Below are 15,011 nucleotides of genomic sequence, written 5' to 3' on the forward strand. Positions count from 1 at the left end.
TGCCGTAACGCGTCTTATTTTCTCCTCCATCATGCAAAATCGATCTAACGAAAAAATTCACAAAGTTCGTGGTCTATCGTTACCCGACGTAGAAATAAATACAATGAAAATCGTGCGCCGGAACATAATGCGCGAGGCATAAATTCTCGGCAAGGAAGGCGTTAATTTTTTTCTTTCCGTCTGCCACAGCTAGTCTCATAGGAAGACATAGTAATACCAAACCGGTTCTATGCTTAACCACTTATCGAAGCTTTTCGTTATTCGCTTTGTGCGCGCAGGTAATCGCGTTCGAACGATTGCCTTCGCGTCAAATTATAGCTGCGCATTCGAATATTTCTTAACATCGAAGGTCACTGTTAATTATTTCTTAAATGGCTTGCAAGTAACGCTTACTTCGAAACGCGGAATAAACAATGCTTCTTTAAAGCGCCTTCATTTGATATATGTATGAGTTGTCGCACGTATAATTTCAACGAAAATCGTTGAAACAACGAAAAGGCCGTTAAAACAATGGCCGAAGATTACTTTTGTCCTAATAACATTTTCTTGCGAATTATTATCGAATACACATATTAAAATTGAAAAATTGAAATTGAGTCGAGTGTGTTAGATAATGAAACAATAAAATGAGAATGCCGTGTTTGCGAATGAAACAAGAAATATTTCGTGACAATTTAACGCTTAGATAATCAAACGATTAACATACGCAATATATGCATAATGTAAGTACTTGGACGTATTTACATTATTTATCCTTTCATTATCCTCACCATGCTCCCATTGCATTTTCCACCATTCAAGGTTTTTTCCTTTTTTCTTCCTTCTTCTTTTTTCCTTTTTCACGAGCACGTCCCGTACGAGGAATACTAGAAGAGAAAGAGAGAGAGAGAGAGAGAGAGAGAGAGAGAGAGAGAGAGAGAGAGAGATCGTGTATTATTCGTTTTCCGGGTTTGCGCGTCGTTAAAGAAAATATCAATTATTAATAATCATCTGGGAATCGTTATATATCGATATTGACAACGATATATAAGAAAATAAAAGTCCTCGCGAGTTCTTGAACGAGATCGAAATGAGAAATAAAGGGGAAACTAATAACGGAAAACTTTTCGTAATTTTGAATTTTCTCGATGTACATTTTTAATACGAGATAATCTGCATTACCGAGGGATCAAAATAACGCTAATATCGATCTTCCGTATCTCTGAAGAATATTTTGCAGCGCCATCTGGCAACGTCCTACGAAGCGCCACCGGCTTCCCAACGGAAAACATACGTTCCGCATTTGTTACGACACGAGATCGAAGTGGACGGCCGTTTTGTTTTCTATTTTCGATAAAGCATACGATTTAACAATATAATATGGCCAATCCAAATCTAACGGATATGACGGAGGAAGATGCGGCGGATTTGCAGTTCCCTAAAGGTACGTACTCGATTTTTTTTTTGAAGGAAAATTAAATCGAGCGATCATAACCTCTTGAGATAGAAAATGAAGGCGTCGTAAATGAATATCGCGATACTACTCGAAAAAGTTTCAATAACGACTAATAATAAATAGATATGCGAGAGCGTGTACGCGTCAACATGAAAGGTCTAAAGTAAGGTTATACATTTTCCTCTTTCAGACTGCCCGTCGAATAGAACAGAGAATATTGGCCATGACATAGAACTCGTCGAGGTGTCAGTCGTGAAGGACGAAATCCTTACTTCAGATCCAATCTGTTGCGCGTGCAAAACCAATCTGAGAGAGCCTTACGTGAGGTGTGCGGCCTGCGTCAATGTGGAGTTGTGTCCTTCATGTTTCTCCAAGGGATGGGAAATGGGTGAACACAGGAACTATCACGATTACGTTATCGCCAAGAATGAGTTCGAACTGGTAGATGGTAGCGGTTGGACGGCGAAGCAAGAGTTGGAATTATTAAATGTTGTACAAGAATGCGGCTTTGGTAATTGGGTTGACGTGTCCAAAAGAATAGACGGCAAGTCTACCGAGGAATGTAAGGCGCATTACTTGGAGAACTACGTAGATAATCAGACCCTGCCCGGATTGCCAAAGATTAATGAAACTAGAGGCAGTTTATTTGCATCCGAACCTATACCGTATTATTACAAATTGCACGATTTGGAGGAACCACCTAGATTTGCCACAGATACCCTCAATTGTAGAATGTTAGCCGGATATAATGCCGCGAGGTCCGACTTCGAAGTGAACTTTGATAATCACGCGGAGCTACTCGTATCCGATTTAAATTACGATCAATTTGATTCGGACGATTCGGACAACGAATTGGGAAGGTCTTTGCAAGTAGCTATCGTTGAGGCTTACAACAATAGATTGAAGGAACGTAAGAGACGAAGGAAGATCATACGAGATCACGGATTAATAGCGATAAGGAGAACGATATCTTGGTTGCAGAGGTACGAATGTACGATAACGCGTACTCTTGCAGAGAGGCTGTTAATTTTCATGCAACTTACGGGGGGAATGGATTTCGATTATCTTATGGAAGGGCTTCATCGCGTTGGCGAACTTAAAAATTATATCAATAAACTCGTCGATTTTCGTATCAACGGTATAAGATGTTTTCATAGTGTTTCGATATTTCAAAAATTATCGAAGCTACGCCAGGAGAATGAGAGAGATAGAAAGCAATATTTAAATAATCCAGAATATAGTTGGAAGAGCGTATTACCGGATAACGTTGCGAATTCTAATATATCGATGGGACATAATATACCGCAGAGAAGAGCGGCCCCGCCTCTCGCAATTAACGGCCTGCCAGGCTATGAAAGGCTTACCAGCGACGAAAAGCTATTGTGTTCCGTGACAAGGGTGGTACCGGCGAGCTATTTGGATTACAAACATATATTAATTACGGAAAATAAAAAATGTGGTTCTCTGCGTTTGGCACAAGCTCGCGTTCTTCTTAAAATCGATGTTAATAAAACGCGTAAGATATATGATTTCTTGACGGACGAAGGATATATAAATAAACCAAATTAATGATTTCTAATGGCACGATAACGTGTATCGGACGATACTAAATACGCGTAAGTCTTTTTTCGTATATTTTTTATCGCCGTGTCCATTAGTCAGGCTAAATTTAAGTTGTAACATTAAAGAGAGATAGTATGGCGCATCGAGATATCTGTAGAATCTGCAAGAAAGAGCCGTATTATTTGTAATTCCTATAACAAAAAATTTTCTATAACATTAATATCGTAAACGTGTTTATTCGTCGTTACGATACTTGCTCGGCCAAGATTCACCGTTATCTTATTTTCTGGACCAAAATAATTTTTTTTTTTTTTTTTTTTTTTTTTTTTTTATAGAATTCGAGAACGCGGAAACGCTGTTAATATCCGAAGTATACATGCTGCTGGAACATAGGAAAGCTCAAAACGAGTCTGCGGAAGAGGAACAAGAATTTTCGGAAGTCTTTATGAAGAGTTTAACGTATACTAATCGATTTGGAAGATTTAAAAATAAAGAAACCATCGCAGCGGTCCGAAGGTAATACTCTCGTCGACAATTTTTAATTCGAACTTTGAAAGAGTCGAGTTTAACGTCCTCTTAACGTATTTTCACCAGCGTTTACACGGATGCTTACGCCGTGTCTACATCGTGTTTATTAAAGCCATATCGATTAATTACATTGCAGCTTATTGATGCAAAAAAAATTACACAAGTTCGAACTCGCCTCGTTGGCAAATTTGTGCCCGGAAACTCCGGAGGAAGCCAAAGCCTTGATTCCCAGTCTCGAAGGACGTCTCGAGGACGAAGAGCTACGAACGATCCTGGAAGATATACAAACGAAAAGATCTTTGCAGTACTGATCCTTTCCCTTACGATCGATCTCACGACTGTAAATATCTATATATATATATATATATATATATATATATATATATATATATATATATATCTGCGTATTCCTTTCGAGATATGCGACAACACTCATTCCATTTTTCAATAAAAGTAAATCGCCTCTCTTCTTCGTTTTTCTTTCGTTTTCTCTTCCTTTACTTAATTCATTTTTCTCTCTTTATCAACTAGCCGGGAGAATGTTGCGTCCAGTTACACAATTGCGCATCGATTTGCGACAGGGTGAGAAGGCAAGCATCATCCTCTGTGAGAGAGAGAGGAAGAGAAAACCGCTAATCGTAGGACCGACAACCGCACATTAACAGTCAGGTAATTGCGTACGGGTTGACTTTGCACGCTCATCATCGTCCCACGAAGCAATCGCGCCAACAACATCCCCCTACTCTCTCGCGATGCTTTCTTTTGCCGAAGCGTCTGGGTTGCGATAAGGATCGTACAGTCTTTCTCCTTTGCGCCGTCCAACGTCGTCCAACACGCCCTAATGGGCACCTTCTGGCCACCGTGCTACGCTCCATGGATATCATCTATCTCGTTGCGAATTGCACTTTTCTTCTATCGCGCCGTATCATCTCTCTTTTATTTTTTCGCGCTATGCGACGGAATGTAACGGAGGGATCGCAGCAGGATCAAGCGTAACGAGTGGCAAGGAAAAAGAGAAACGTTGTTTATAATGACCAGCGCGTTGGGTGTGCGATCTAAGAAGGCGACATACACGTAACATATACGTTTAGCGAAATTGGGCGACGAAGGAAGGAAGAAAGGAAAGAAAGAAAGAAAGAAAGAAAGAAAACTGCGCCATCGACTGCGCATTCATTTTGATCCGATCCATTGAGTCGCGCCATCTTTCCTAACTCGTATGTAAATGCGTCTCCTTTGGTAAAGCGATTATAGTCGCGCATTCTATGAAAAGAAGAAAAACAAATACAAACATTTCGAACACGTCCGTAGCGAAAACGTAGAATACTTCGAATGAATCTAATTGCGCCCGTACGAATATTAAGGATCTTTCGTAAAAATCGTGCTGACGCACGTGACTGAACCGGTGGGCGTTATCGTCCGTATGCCTATTCACTGTACTTATCGTCGGGATTGCTCCTACGCGCAAACCTTTCAAGATAATTATGTTGATCGTTAATCGACTATAAACCCGAAGCAATTACCACTAATTTTATCGTGCAATCGGAAAGGTTCGCGCGAAGATGGAAAAACTGTGTCGATTTCGAGAGAAATGTTATCTAGAAACAAGTGCTATTCGAGCATGCGTGCTACTATAACTTTCGACGTATTTTCCGTTCTCCTCGGCAATAGCTTTTTACGCCTTTGATTAAATAACCCTATCCTGGTGTATTGGTTTGGAACAAGTTTTTCTTTTTTCTTAGGCGACGCAATAACGTGCGTTTCTTTTACAAATTTTTCGTCTACTCGGCAATGTGAATGGATTTTCCTAGTGCAGACGTTCCTTTGTAAATTGGACAATTTGATCGGCGATCCGATGAAAAATTGTTTAATGCAAGTTTTACGCTTCCGCGTAAGGTAGGGTTAAGCGGGCAATCGATGGAATCAATTTGCATAATGTATACGCGCAAATGTGTACGTTCCACAATGAATTCTCTAATGGGGACGCCTTCTGTCGACGATATCGTATGATATCGACATCGGCCGTATGTACTGGTACGTATTAACGGATACGTTGACGATAACGATAAAGATCGCCGACGGCGAATTTTAAATCGGCGAATCCTTAAAATTTTTGATCTTACGTACGATTATTTTTTTTTTAGGATCTAACGAGGAGTGATTAGAGAACGGTAGGAGAATAGATATTTTAATTGTAACAGTGCATGGTGCACATATAGAGTACGTAGGATCGAAAAAAATCGAATCGAGGTTTCTCGTTCGCGCTAAGTTATTTTGGAATTTTGTCTCAGCACAAATGTGAAATCTTTGCAATTTCTTTCGCGCAATGAAATAGCTATCGATCGCGGAGACACGATCGGACGCGAAGGATAAAGATCATCTCCTTTTCTCGAGGAGGTCGCTTTTAAACCGACCAGTTTACTTTTCTTTGATTATTGTCGTCAAGCCGTGCATGATGTCTCGTTCAACGAGAAGGTTGTAGTATAGCAACGAGCGTAGCGATGATAAATAGATACGCGGAATATTCGAGAAAGTGGGTGTGAAAAATTGACGAGGATTACGAGAAGAGAGTACGTGGTTGAATAAGAAGAGGAAGCTCCTTGTCTCGCCAAAACCTAATCGGGCTACAAAAGCTGAAGAAAAATCGCCGACGTTGGGAGAAAAGGAAAGAGAGGATAAAAAAGAAAATAGGTTCGTTAGGATTGGAAAGGTCGAGAGCAGCCGAGAGCGGTCGAGAGTAGCGCGACTCGATAGGAGAGGACAAGATATGGGTACGTTGATGCGCTGCTGCGCTTCTGCGCTGCTCCTCGAGCTCCGATCGAGCGAGGCCGCGCGTTGCACTCGTCGTCAAGCCGAACGTGTACGAGGCAAACCGAGGGAAGCCGGCCGGGAAGCTGAGCGATTGGTCACCGGATCTGACCGAAGAATACCGAGGTCGACCGAGCCCAAGCCGAAGGGGAAGCGAGCGCGCGCAAAGCGCCAGGCGGCGAGTCTCCACGGAGAGAGGCGCACAGCTCAAAATATATTCAGTGTATTGCAAAGAAGCGTGCGACGTGCCGTTCGCGTTTCGCTCGCGCGTTTGCTCCTTCGTTTGCGCGCGCATCTTCTCTTTTCTCTCGGTCGTAAGACGACGCTTCGCGATATACTCTATAATATACATTATATGCTCGCACGAGCGTTTTCCGAGGAAAGAAAAATAGTTGGACGCTTTTTCCTTCGAGAGGAGAAAAGAGCCTCTCTTTCTGTTTCTTTATTTTCCCCTTCCCCCTTCCTCCACCCCATCCCTGCCCTACCCCTCGACCCCTCTTTCTTTCTCGCTTTTTCTCACTTTTCCTCGACGTAGGAGCGTCGAAGAAGATACAGGAGGATCTTAGAGGATACAGGATCCTCTTAAAAAGAGGAGAACCGTGCGTGCCAGAGAGGAGGCTCTTTCTCTTGGTTGACCGTGAGCCCAGTCGTAAACGCCATCCACTCTTTTCTCCGCTAGAGAGGATTTTTCTGTGAAAAAAAGTAAAACAGAGGAGGAGAAGGAGGAGGAAGAGGAGGAGGAGGTTATCGCTCGTGACTAGAAAGGAGGAAGGAGGATCGACGATCGGAGCTTTTCCCACGAGAGAGATCGGTGAGTCTCCGTCAGCAATGTCGTCGTGATACCGAATGAAATGGCCGAAGGTCGAGATGAGAGTTCGCTATCTCTCTCTCTCTCTTTCTCTTTCTCTCTCCCTCGCTCTTTCGCTCTCTTTCTCTCTCTTTCTCTCTCTCTCGCTCTCTCTCGCTCTCTCTCGCTCTCTCTCGCTCTCTCTCGCTCTCTCTCGCTCTCTCTCGCTCGCGCTCTCTCTCTCTCTCTCTCTCTCTCTCTCTCTCTCTCTCTCTCTCTCTCTCTCTCTCTCTCTCTCTCTCTCTCTCTCTGTCTGTCTGTCTTTCTTTCTCACAGAGTGTCGAGCGAGCGAGAGGAGAGGAGGTCGTTTACTTGGTCGCGACGCGACGCGACGCTTCCCGCGAATCCGCATCGTCGATTTCTACGAGCTCGCAAAGTGCATCTTTCGCCAAGATCTTCATAGTATCGTGGCTCTTGGCTTAGCCACGATGGCAATCACGGTGAAAATCACGATTATTCCGTCCTCTCCGCTTTGTTGGCCGCGTTTTTTTTTCAAAGAGTTTACAATCCAGCTAAATTACATTCTCTCTTAATCTTCTTTGAATCCCCTTTAATAGTTTTATCCAATGCTAAATATATATATATATATGTGTGTGTGTGTGTGTGTGTGTGTGTGTGTGTGTGTATGTATGTATGTATGTATGTATGTATGTATATTTGTACAATTATCATTATGCGTTACTCGTATAACCGATTATAGAATATTTTATGAGGAAGTTTGGTTTCTTGCGAGTCATTACTTTTACAAATTTTCTTTTCCTAGTTCTGCCATTATTGAAAGACGTATGTAAAAGAGGGTTGCCTTTTGTTTCGGCATGTTTCTTTTTCATTGAAACATTGAAAAACGGCTAGAACGGCTTGCAAACTTCAACAGCACCGTCCGTCGACGTCGGTACTCTTTATAAATTATAAGATAGGTTCTAGGTCGATCGATGTATACTATTAGTTCGTGTTAATTAATTAAGCTAATGTAGTCATTGCCGGTGTGCACCGAGCAAACTATTAAATCTTTCGTTTTAATCTTTGTATCATATATCATCCATTTCTATTCGTCCGTTTATATCTGAAGAATTTTTAACGATAAAAACGATTAGTTTGTATGATTAGCAAATTAACGATAAGAAAATAGAAAGAGAAATAGAATTCATTAAGAGGTCACAGAATCGTGTCAAATATCTAAGCGGATGCATAAAGATGGAAAATCCATTAAAGACTCGTTGGTCTTTATCCGTTCTCAAACTTGCATTCCTTTCCTCGTTTCCTCGGAAGCGACCAAACACGACCAAGCTCGATACATTGTATTTTTACTAGGTTAACCGTGTAAACGGACACGCGATCGATCGAATCGATCAAAATTCATTTTTCGACGCAAGTAAATTTAAGCGGCCAACATTTACGCGCGATCGTTTGTCATCGGCAACGTTCCAATGTAGTATCGTACCGGTATCGGATTTGCGGCATCGCATTATCTCTATCGTAATATATTACGTTGCTGGCAACAGATCGCGACGCGTTCATATTGCGAAGCACTATTTGTTATACGCGAAAGCTCGAGTTACTCTCTGTTGCAAGAGAATCGCTACGGCTCGATCGCACTTTCTTTATATATAGATATGCATATGCTCTCTATACTCTCGTGTTTATTTCCTTTTGCGATCTTGTAAGAATTTCTAATTACGAATTTCTAAGAACTTGTATTCGAAACGAAAAAAGAAGTTTCCGCTCCGCATTAATTGAGATATGTCGGAGCGAATGGTGGAGAGCGAAAGACAACGAGTCGATACGTCAACGCTGAACTTTGGATAGGTTCGTGAACGAACTTTTCCTTTTCGATCTTTTCGATCCACTCGTAGATTTCTCTCTCTTTCAGCTTTCTCAATGGTCTCAGTTTCCATTGAAAACGTCCAACAGTTTTGCATATAGGTTTCTGCTACTTCCATTGTTATTCTAATTCAATTATTATTCTATGAATGTCAAAACTAGCTCGTGACATCGTGAAACTCTGCCGAGCGAGCAATTCCACGATCTCTCGTCTTCCTTTATGCCTCTGGTTGGATTTTTTTTCTTTCCCCTAACGCACTGAAATGTACGCGAAAACTGCATAAAAATACGCGCTTTCGTTGCACTTTTTGTAGTGAAAAGTTGCGTTGAAAGTTTGCGTTTCCCCGAAATCAAATCCACTCGTACGCGCCCCGTGTTTTCGTCGTGGAAAAACAAACATAGGATGCGATCCTATTTTCTAGCTTTCAGCCAGGTGCATTTGCACGAGAACGTGAAGAAGGTTAAAACCTCGTACGCTTTTTGGTACGAGCGAGTTTGTTGATATAATTCGTAGCGCCAGAGACGGCTCTTCTCTTATCCTTGCTCTCTCTTTCTCTCTCTCTCTCTCTCTCTCTCTCTCTCTCTCTGCCCCCTCACCCATCATGTTTCAACAGTTTTACTCGAATAAATCGAATAAAATGTACACGTACGTAGAGGTACTCTCATTCAACTCAACCATTTCAATTCCATAAGAATGGAACGGCGGAAGATGCCCTCGATCACATCTATCGATAATTATTATCGCCGTTCTCGTCGACATCGATCGTGTCTCTTCCTCGAGATGCAACATCACGTCGCAAAGTACGTGGCAAACGATCGAGAAAGCTATTACATATACGCGCGGACGCATATACATGTATATGCATATACGCAGGCACTTACGTTATCCGAGAAAACATGAGGCTAACGATATCAACGACCCGTAGATATGTATATCGAGTCCGAAGAGACGGAAAGAAGAGCGTGCGATCGTGCGCGCGAGAGAGCGAGAAAGGAGAAAAGAGTGATAGCAAAGAGAGAAGGAAGATGGCCGTTGAGGATCTCAAAGCGCCTACTTATTTGCACGTACAAGTTCCGCGACGTCCGCGTGACGCGTATTTCATGACCTCGAAAATCTAGCTCGATCGTGCGAGAAAAAGATAGGGAGAAAGAGAGAGAGAGAGAGAGAGAGAGAGAGAGAGAGAGAGAGAAAGAGAGAGAGAGAGAGAGAGAAAAAGTTTGTGATAGTCGGGCAACTAAAGTTCGAACCGTTCCTTGTGTCTTAAAGTCTTCAACAACGTTTTCGCGTTACCGTCGGATATTCTTAAAAGCTTATTGTTAATCATTTTTGGACATCCCATTAATCAAGCGAACGTCGTATAAATGAATGACGTGTCAGGAGAAACGTTTTCGATATCTTTTCTAGACAAGGTGCAAGGAAAAATGTTTAAAAGACGTAGGAGAATAATTCGTAATACGTATTTACAACGAAGTCAAAGTCGAATTTCAATGGAAATCGTCACGACGCAATCCAGTGTTCTCTGTATATCGCGTTAACAAATATTGACGATTCTTTAATATTATCTGAATTTCTAGCGTTTATATCTATATAGCGAAGCGTGTGCGTAGACGATAGCAACGTTTTACGATATTAATTAACGAGTTACGTTTACGGCTGACGGTTCTCGTTATTCGATATTGAAAGAGAGAAATAGCACAAACGAATTCCCTTAAAAGCGTCGTTCGTTTACGCTTCGGCAAATATACTATACTCGTTTTCTAATCTCGTCGACGACGATGAGTCAATCTTTATCGGTCAGCATCTATCGAAGATGTATAAGCTGGGACTCGAAGTAACTGGTATGCAATAAAACGTTATACAAATTGTCCGACGGAGACAAAATCAACCAAGTTCGAGATCAAATGAGAGAATATCGGTCGTTTGTCGGAACCTTTTACCGCGCAATACCGTCGAGCGATAGGCGTCTTATGTAATTTCGTGCACGTCTATTTGTTATTCCATCGAGATGCAAAGAGGATGTTCGAATATAAGTGCGTAAACCTTTCACCTAGTTCGCTCTCATCCATTTCTTTCTCTAAATTCCATAGCAACTATTTGTTTCCTTCGATGCGATCGCTTTCATCTAGAACTGAACGAACGATCTTTCCCGATAATAATTTTTATTTTTTGGATAGGTGACTTTTCGAATCGAGCGCCAAGCTTGTAAACGACGACGATTGCTCTATTGACAAGCATATTTTATTGTATCGAGCTAAAAGACTAGGGATATAATAAATGTCGATCATTTGTATCGGTCTTTGAACATGCGCACGTATCTAGTAACGCTCTTTTTCTAGAACGTTATCAAATAAGTGCTGTTTGAGCGTTGATTTGCGTGACTTTTTCGAGAGACAAAACATCCGTTTGTCTAACGATCATCTATCGATCACGGTGCGATCCGATATTGAGCTCTTCTCGAGCTACAAAGCGAGCGACAAAGTTTGCGCTATTTCTTTCCAAAGAGATGATCCAAAACTCGAAGAAAAGAGGAGAATTGAAGAAAAAAATTGCCTCACGACCGGCCCCGTGCTAAAATAACGATTTCTTGCGGTTAACTCGCGTTAATTAAAGTAATAAAGTAACGTTTCCCGTATGTAGGAGAAACGCCGCGCGCCATGTAGCGCTTATCGACGAGTACAATTTAATTAAATAAAGCCAATAAAAGGGAATATCTCACGGGCGGTTATATTATATTACAATCTCGATCCAACTGTGATTCGAGAGTTGATTAATGCGAGAGACCGAGTCGAATGTATGTCGAAACGATTAATCGATTATTATCGCTCAAGGAAGAAGCGCGAGTTGGCTATCTCTCGGTGGTAAGCTCGGAACTCTAGGGCGTTTGCTCGTTGAAACGAGCGAGAAGGAAAAATCGTGCGGAAAAGTTGCGTTAACGCTATGCTCGATCGAAGGGAATCCCCCTACTGGATTCGCTCGTTTTAAATTCGCTCGTTTAAAGAGAACGTGGTGACGATGCAGATGCAGCCGCGATATGTGTCGTTGACCCCGCAGGTGGGCCCCGATGATAATAACGCTCGATCTCTGTAATTGCTATACGGTGGTTAAACTGGCTGGTGGAACGACGGTTAAAATTACCTGGCCGAGTACACGCCGCGTCGTGAAACCACCTTGCTCCCATTGCTCCATCGTCGATTCCCTTAGTTTTCTATTTAGTTTTCTATATCTATTATGTCTATTTTTTATCCCTATTATGTCTTTGTCTCTGAGGGAAAGAAAAAAAGAAAAAAAAAAAAAACACGTTGCAACATATTCGTTTTCGTTTCAATCAACGAAACAGAATCTTCCTCTCGGCCGTCTTTAGGAACGGCAAGGCTTTAACACTCGCGTCAACTCGTTCACGACGACGTCTCTGTTTTCCAAAAGAAATTTCATCGAGAGTCGTTCGCATTTATTCGGCCGCCGGCGCAAAAATATATTTCCTAACTTGTATCGCCCTCGCTACGATACAAAGATCGATCAAAGTACTTGGCTTTTTTCTTTTCTCCTGTGAAGCCCTCGCGACGAAACGAGAAGACGTATTCTCTTCCTATGAGCCGCCGAATCAAATTTATACTCGCTCCTGGCGCAATTTCGCTATAAATTATAGTGATTTTTGACACCGATCTTGACTGACCGGCTCTCCCTCGAACGACGAAATTGTAGACTGGACGGCCTTAAATTACGATTATCGAAATCACTTACCGGGACGCGTTTAGGAATTAAGGGACGATAAATTCGATCGTCGAAGAGGATGTAATATTGTTAGAGGATGAAAGGAGTGCGAAAGAACGGTACCGATATTCCGTTCCATTTTTCTCTCGCGAAAGGAGAGAAAAGGCAAGGGCGAAAGAAGAGAAGAAAATTCATAGGGGGATGCGTATTATGGTCCATCTCTTTCCGTTACCGTTATCTCGAGACCTTCGAACCTTATCCTGCTTATTTCTTCTTTACAATGAGAATACGTACGTTCCTCCAAGAGAATACGTACGTACATTGTAAAGCGCTCGATAAACGGGTTTATTTCTCTTTCGCCGAAGCGTCTCCTACAATAATGCTCGCTAATGAAGCGTTGTCTTAATTAGAAAGATATACCTTATATACGTTATGTTTATGTATAACCGGTAGCGGGCCGCGCATATCGGTTTCTCTCGCGCCGCGAATCGTCATTCTTGCTTAATGGGAAAGGTAAGGTTTTCGCGAGAACGGTAGCGGAACAACAGGGATGATAGGGATCCAGCGGTACGCACACGGTCTATACCGGAATTAGGTGTACAACGGGTTCTGATATAACGTCGAGAGGAACGTACTTGGACGTTGATAACTAATAAATAAACGAGATAGGCCATTTGGGCTTCGTTTTATCGGAGCAGTTGTAAAATTTATGGACCGTAGCTCTCGTAGCTTCGACGTATAAACATAAAGGAAAGTGCCGTAACGAAAGGATCACCTCGAGAGTTATTAACGTCGTAACGTTATCGAGATTCGAGAATGAGAGAGATAGCTCTCTTTTACCCTCGTAAAAATTCCGTCGCGTTGATGCGCCAAACGCAAAAGCATTATATCCCTAGTAAAGATAGGAATTGACTTTTCGACTAGGTCGCGTCATTTTCTAGGAGGCAATAGGTGAAGACACGAAGAGGTAAGACACGAACGTTAGCTGGGAATCGCGAAGGTCTGGCCGGATTCCAGAAGCGTCTGGCGAAGGCGCCGCTTTTATTGTCTCCCGATGGGTCTTTGCCCACGCGATCAGCACCGCTGAAAGAACGTGCCTTGGATGGTGCTTCCAGGACGACACGCGTTCCTGCGACACCGCTTTCTCTCTCTCTCTCTCTTTCTTTCTCTCTCTCTCTCTCTCTCTTTCTTTCTCTCTCTCTCTCTCTCTCTCTCTCTCGATCGATCGATCGATCGATCGATCAATCGACCGCTTGGAATTTCCAAGCTCTTTTTCAAAACGATAGACCAGGAATGCTCCTTTTTTTTATGCTCTTACGTACGAACCTAAATATTCCCGATTATCGGCGAGTCGTTGGATCAATAATATCTTACTTACATTTCCAGTTCAAGACATGACTGCCTTCGGAATGATAGAAAAGAGATCGCGCTTTTGATATCTCGAAAAAGAAGAAGAGATTCGAATCGAAGTAAAATATAATATAGATAGACGCATATTTATATATGCGTTTCGTCCCTCCTTCGTCTCGTCTTCGGCCTTTTAAACGTTCGACAAAAGAATCGATCCGAATCTATCTAAATCTCGTTTGGCTATTTGATCGATTTCGATATAGAGATTACAACGTGGATCGGCCGCTTTCGAACGGACCGTGTAAACCGTCTATCGGTCTCGCTTCAGCGATATCGAATTTACACGAGTATCTACGATATCTAGCGAGCCTGACCACTCGACGCAACTTGTATTTTCCTCTGTATTTCCCGATCTCGATTATGACGTTGTTTTTTTTTTCTACGTCAAATCAAGTTTTGTTTTCCCAGCGAATCACGACTTGGTAGTGCGATAAGCCGCGTAAATGCGTCCAAGTATCTCGATCTACTCGAGTCCGATAAGTACTTAAATCCTCCTCTTTCTCTCTTTTTCTCGGATTTTATCGATAATTCGATTGATGGAAAAACAAGAAAGTAAAGTCTATTTACAAGGCGAATTCAGCGCTACCGTTTCTGTCTTTCTTTCCGTACGTAGGCGAGAACAACCGTGGTCGTAATAGGGTACGCGCCGAGTAAGATAAGTATATCGCGAGACGCAACCGGGTTTACAGGAAGATAAAGTGCTATTGCAACCTATGGAGTCTCGGTTGCCTTAGGACGGTCTATATCGATTCGATAGGAACGAGATCTTTTGTCGAGCGTGGATGTTGTGTCGTTGCTACCTTTAAAGACGCGAACGATTGCCTTCTTTCGCCTTGAATTCACTTCCGATCGAATGCTATTTTCTTTCTCTCCTCCTAAAGGATAGAATT

At 42.2% G+C, this 15,011-nt stretch overlaps 2 protein-coding genes across 5 annotated transcripts in view; both read left to right on the forward strand.

Moving 5' to 3' along the window:
* The first annotated feature begins 1,216 nt into the window (after window positions 1–1,216).
* Window positions 1,217–3,908, forward strand: Ada2a (Transcriptional adapter 2A). Of its 3 annotated transcripts, XM_085663654.1 has the most exons (4): window positions 1,218–1,423; window positions 1,626–2,990; window positions 3,334–3,514; window positions 3,663–3,908. In XM_085663654.1, the coding sequence occupies exons 1-4, from the start codon at window positions 1,360–1,362 to the stop codon at window positions 3,835–3,837; spliced, it is 1,785 nt and encodes a 594-aa protein (XP_085519780.1). In that variant the 5' UTR covers window positions 1,218–1,359; the 3' UTR covers window positions 3,838–3,908. The 3 variants fall into 3 exon arrangements, with proteins under 3 accessions (XP_035741313.1, XP_085519780.1, XP_035741315.1); XM_035885420.2 differs by lacking the exon at window positions 3,663–3,908 and having other exon boundaries at window positions 1,217–1,423; window positions 1,626–3,051; window positions 3,334–3,475; XM_035885422.2 differs by lacking the exon at window positions 1,626–2,990 and having other exon boundaries at window positions 1,231–1,423; window positions 3,663–3,898.
* A 2,580-nt stretch (window positions 3,909–6,488) lies between these two features.
* Window positions 6,489–15,011, forward strand: part of Pde9 (phosphodiesterase 9) — a 55,317-nt gene continuing 46,794 nt past the window's right edge. For both annotated transcript variants that reach the window (XM_035885404.2, XM_035885405.2), the window contains exon 1: window positions 6,489–7,142. The gene's annotated coding sequence lies outside the window, so the exon portion shown is untranslated. The remainder of the gene's footprint in view (window positions 7,143–15,011) is intronic.

This window comes from Vespa mandarinia, chromosome 23, assembly GCF_050613455.1.
Source record: "Vespa mandarinia isolate Hongniang chromosome 23, ASM5061345v1, whole genome shotgun sequence".
NCBI lineage: Eukaryota > Metazoa > Arthropoda > Insecta > Hymenoptera > Vespidae > Vespa > Vespa mandarinia.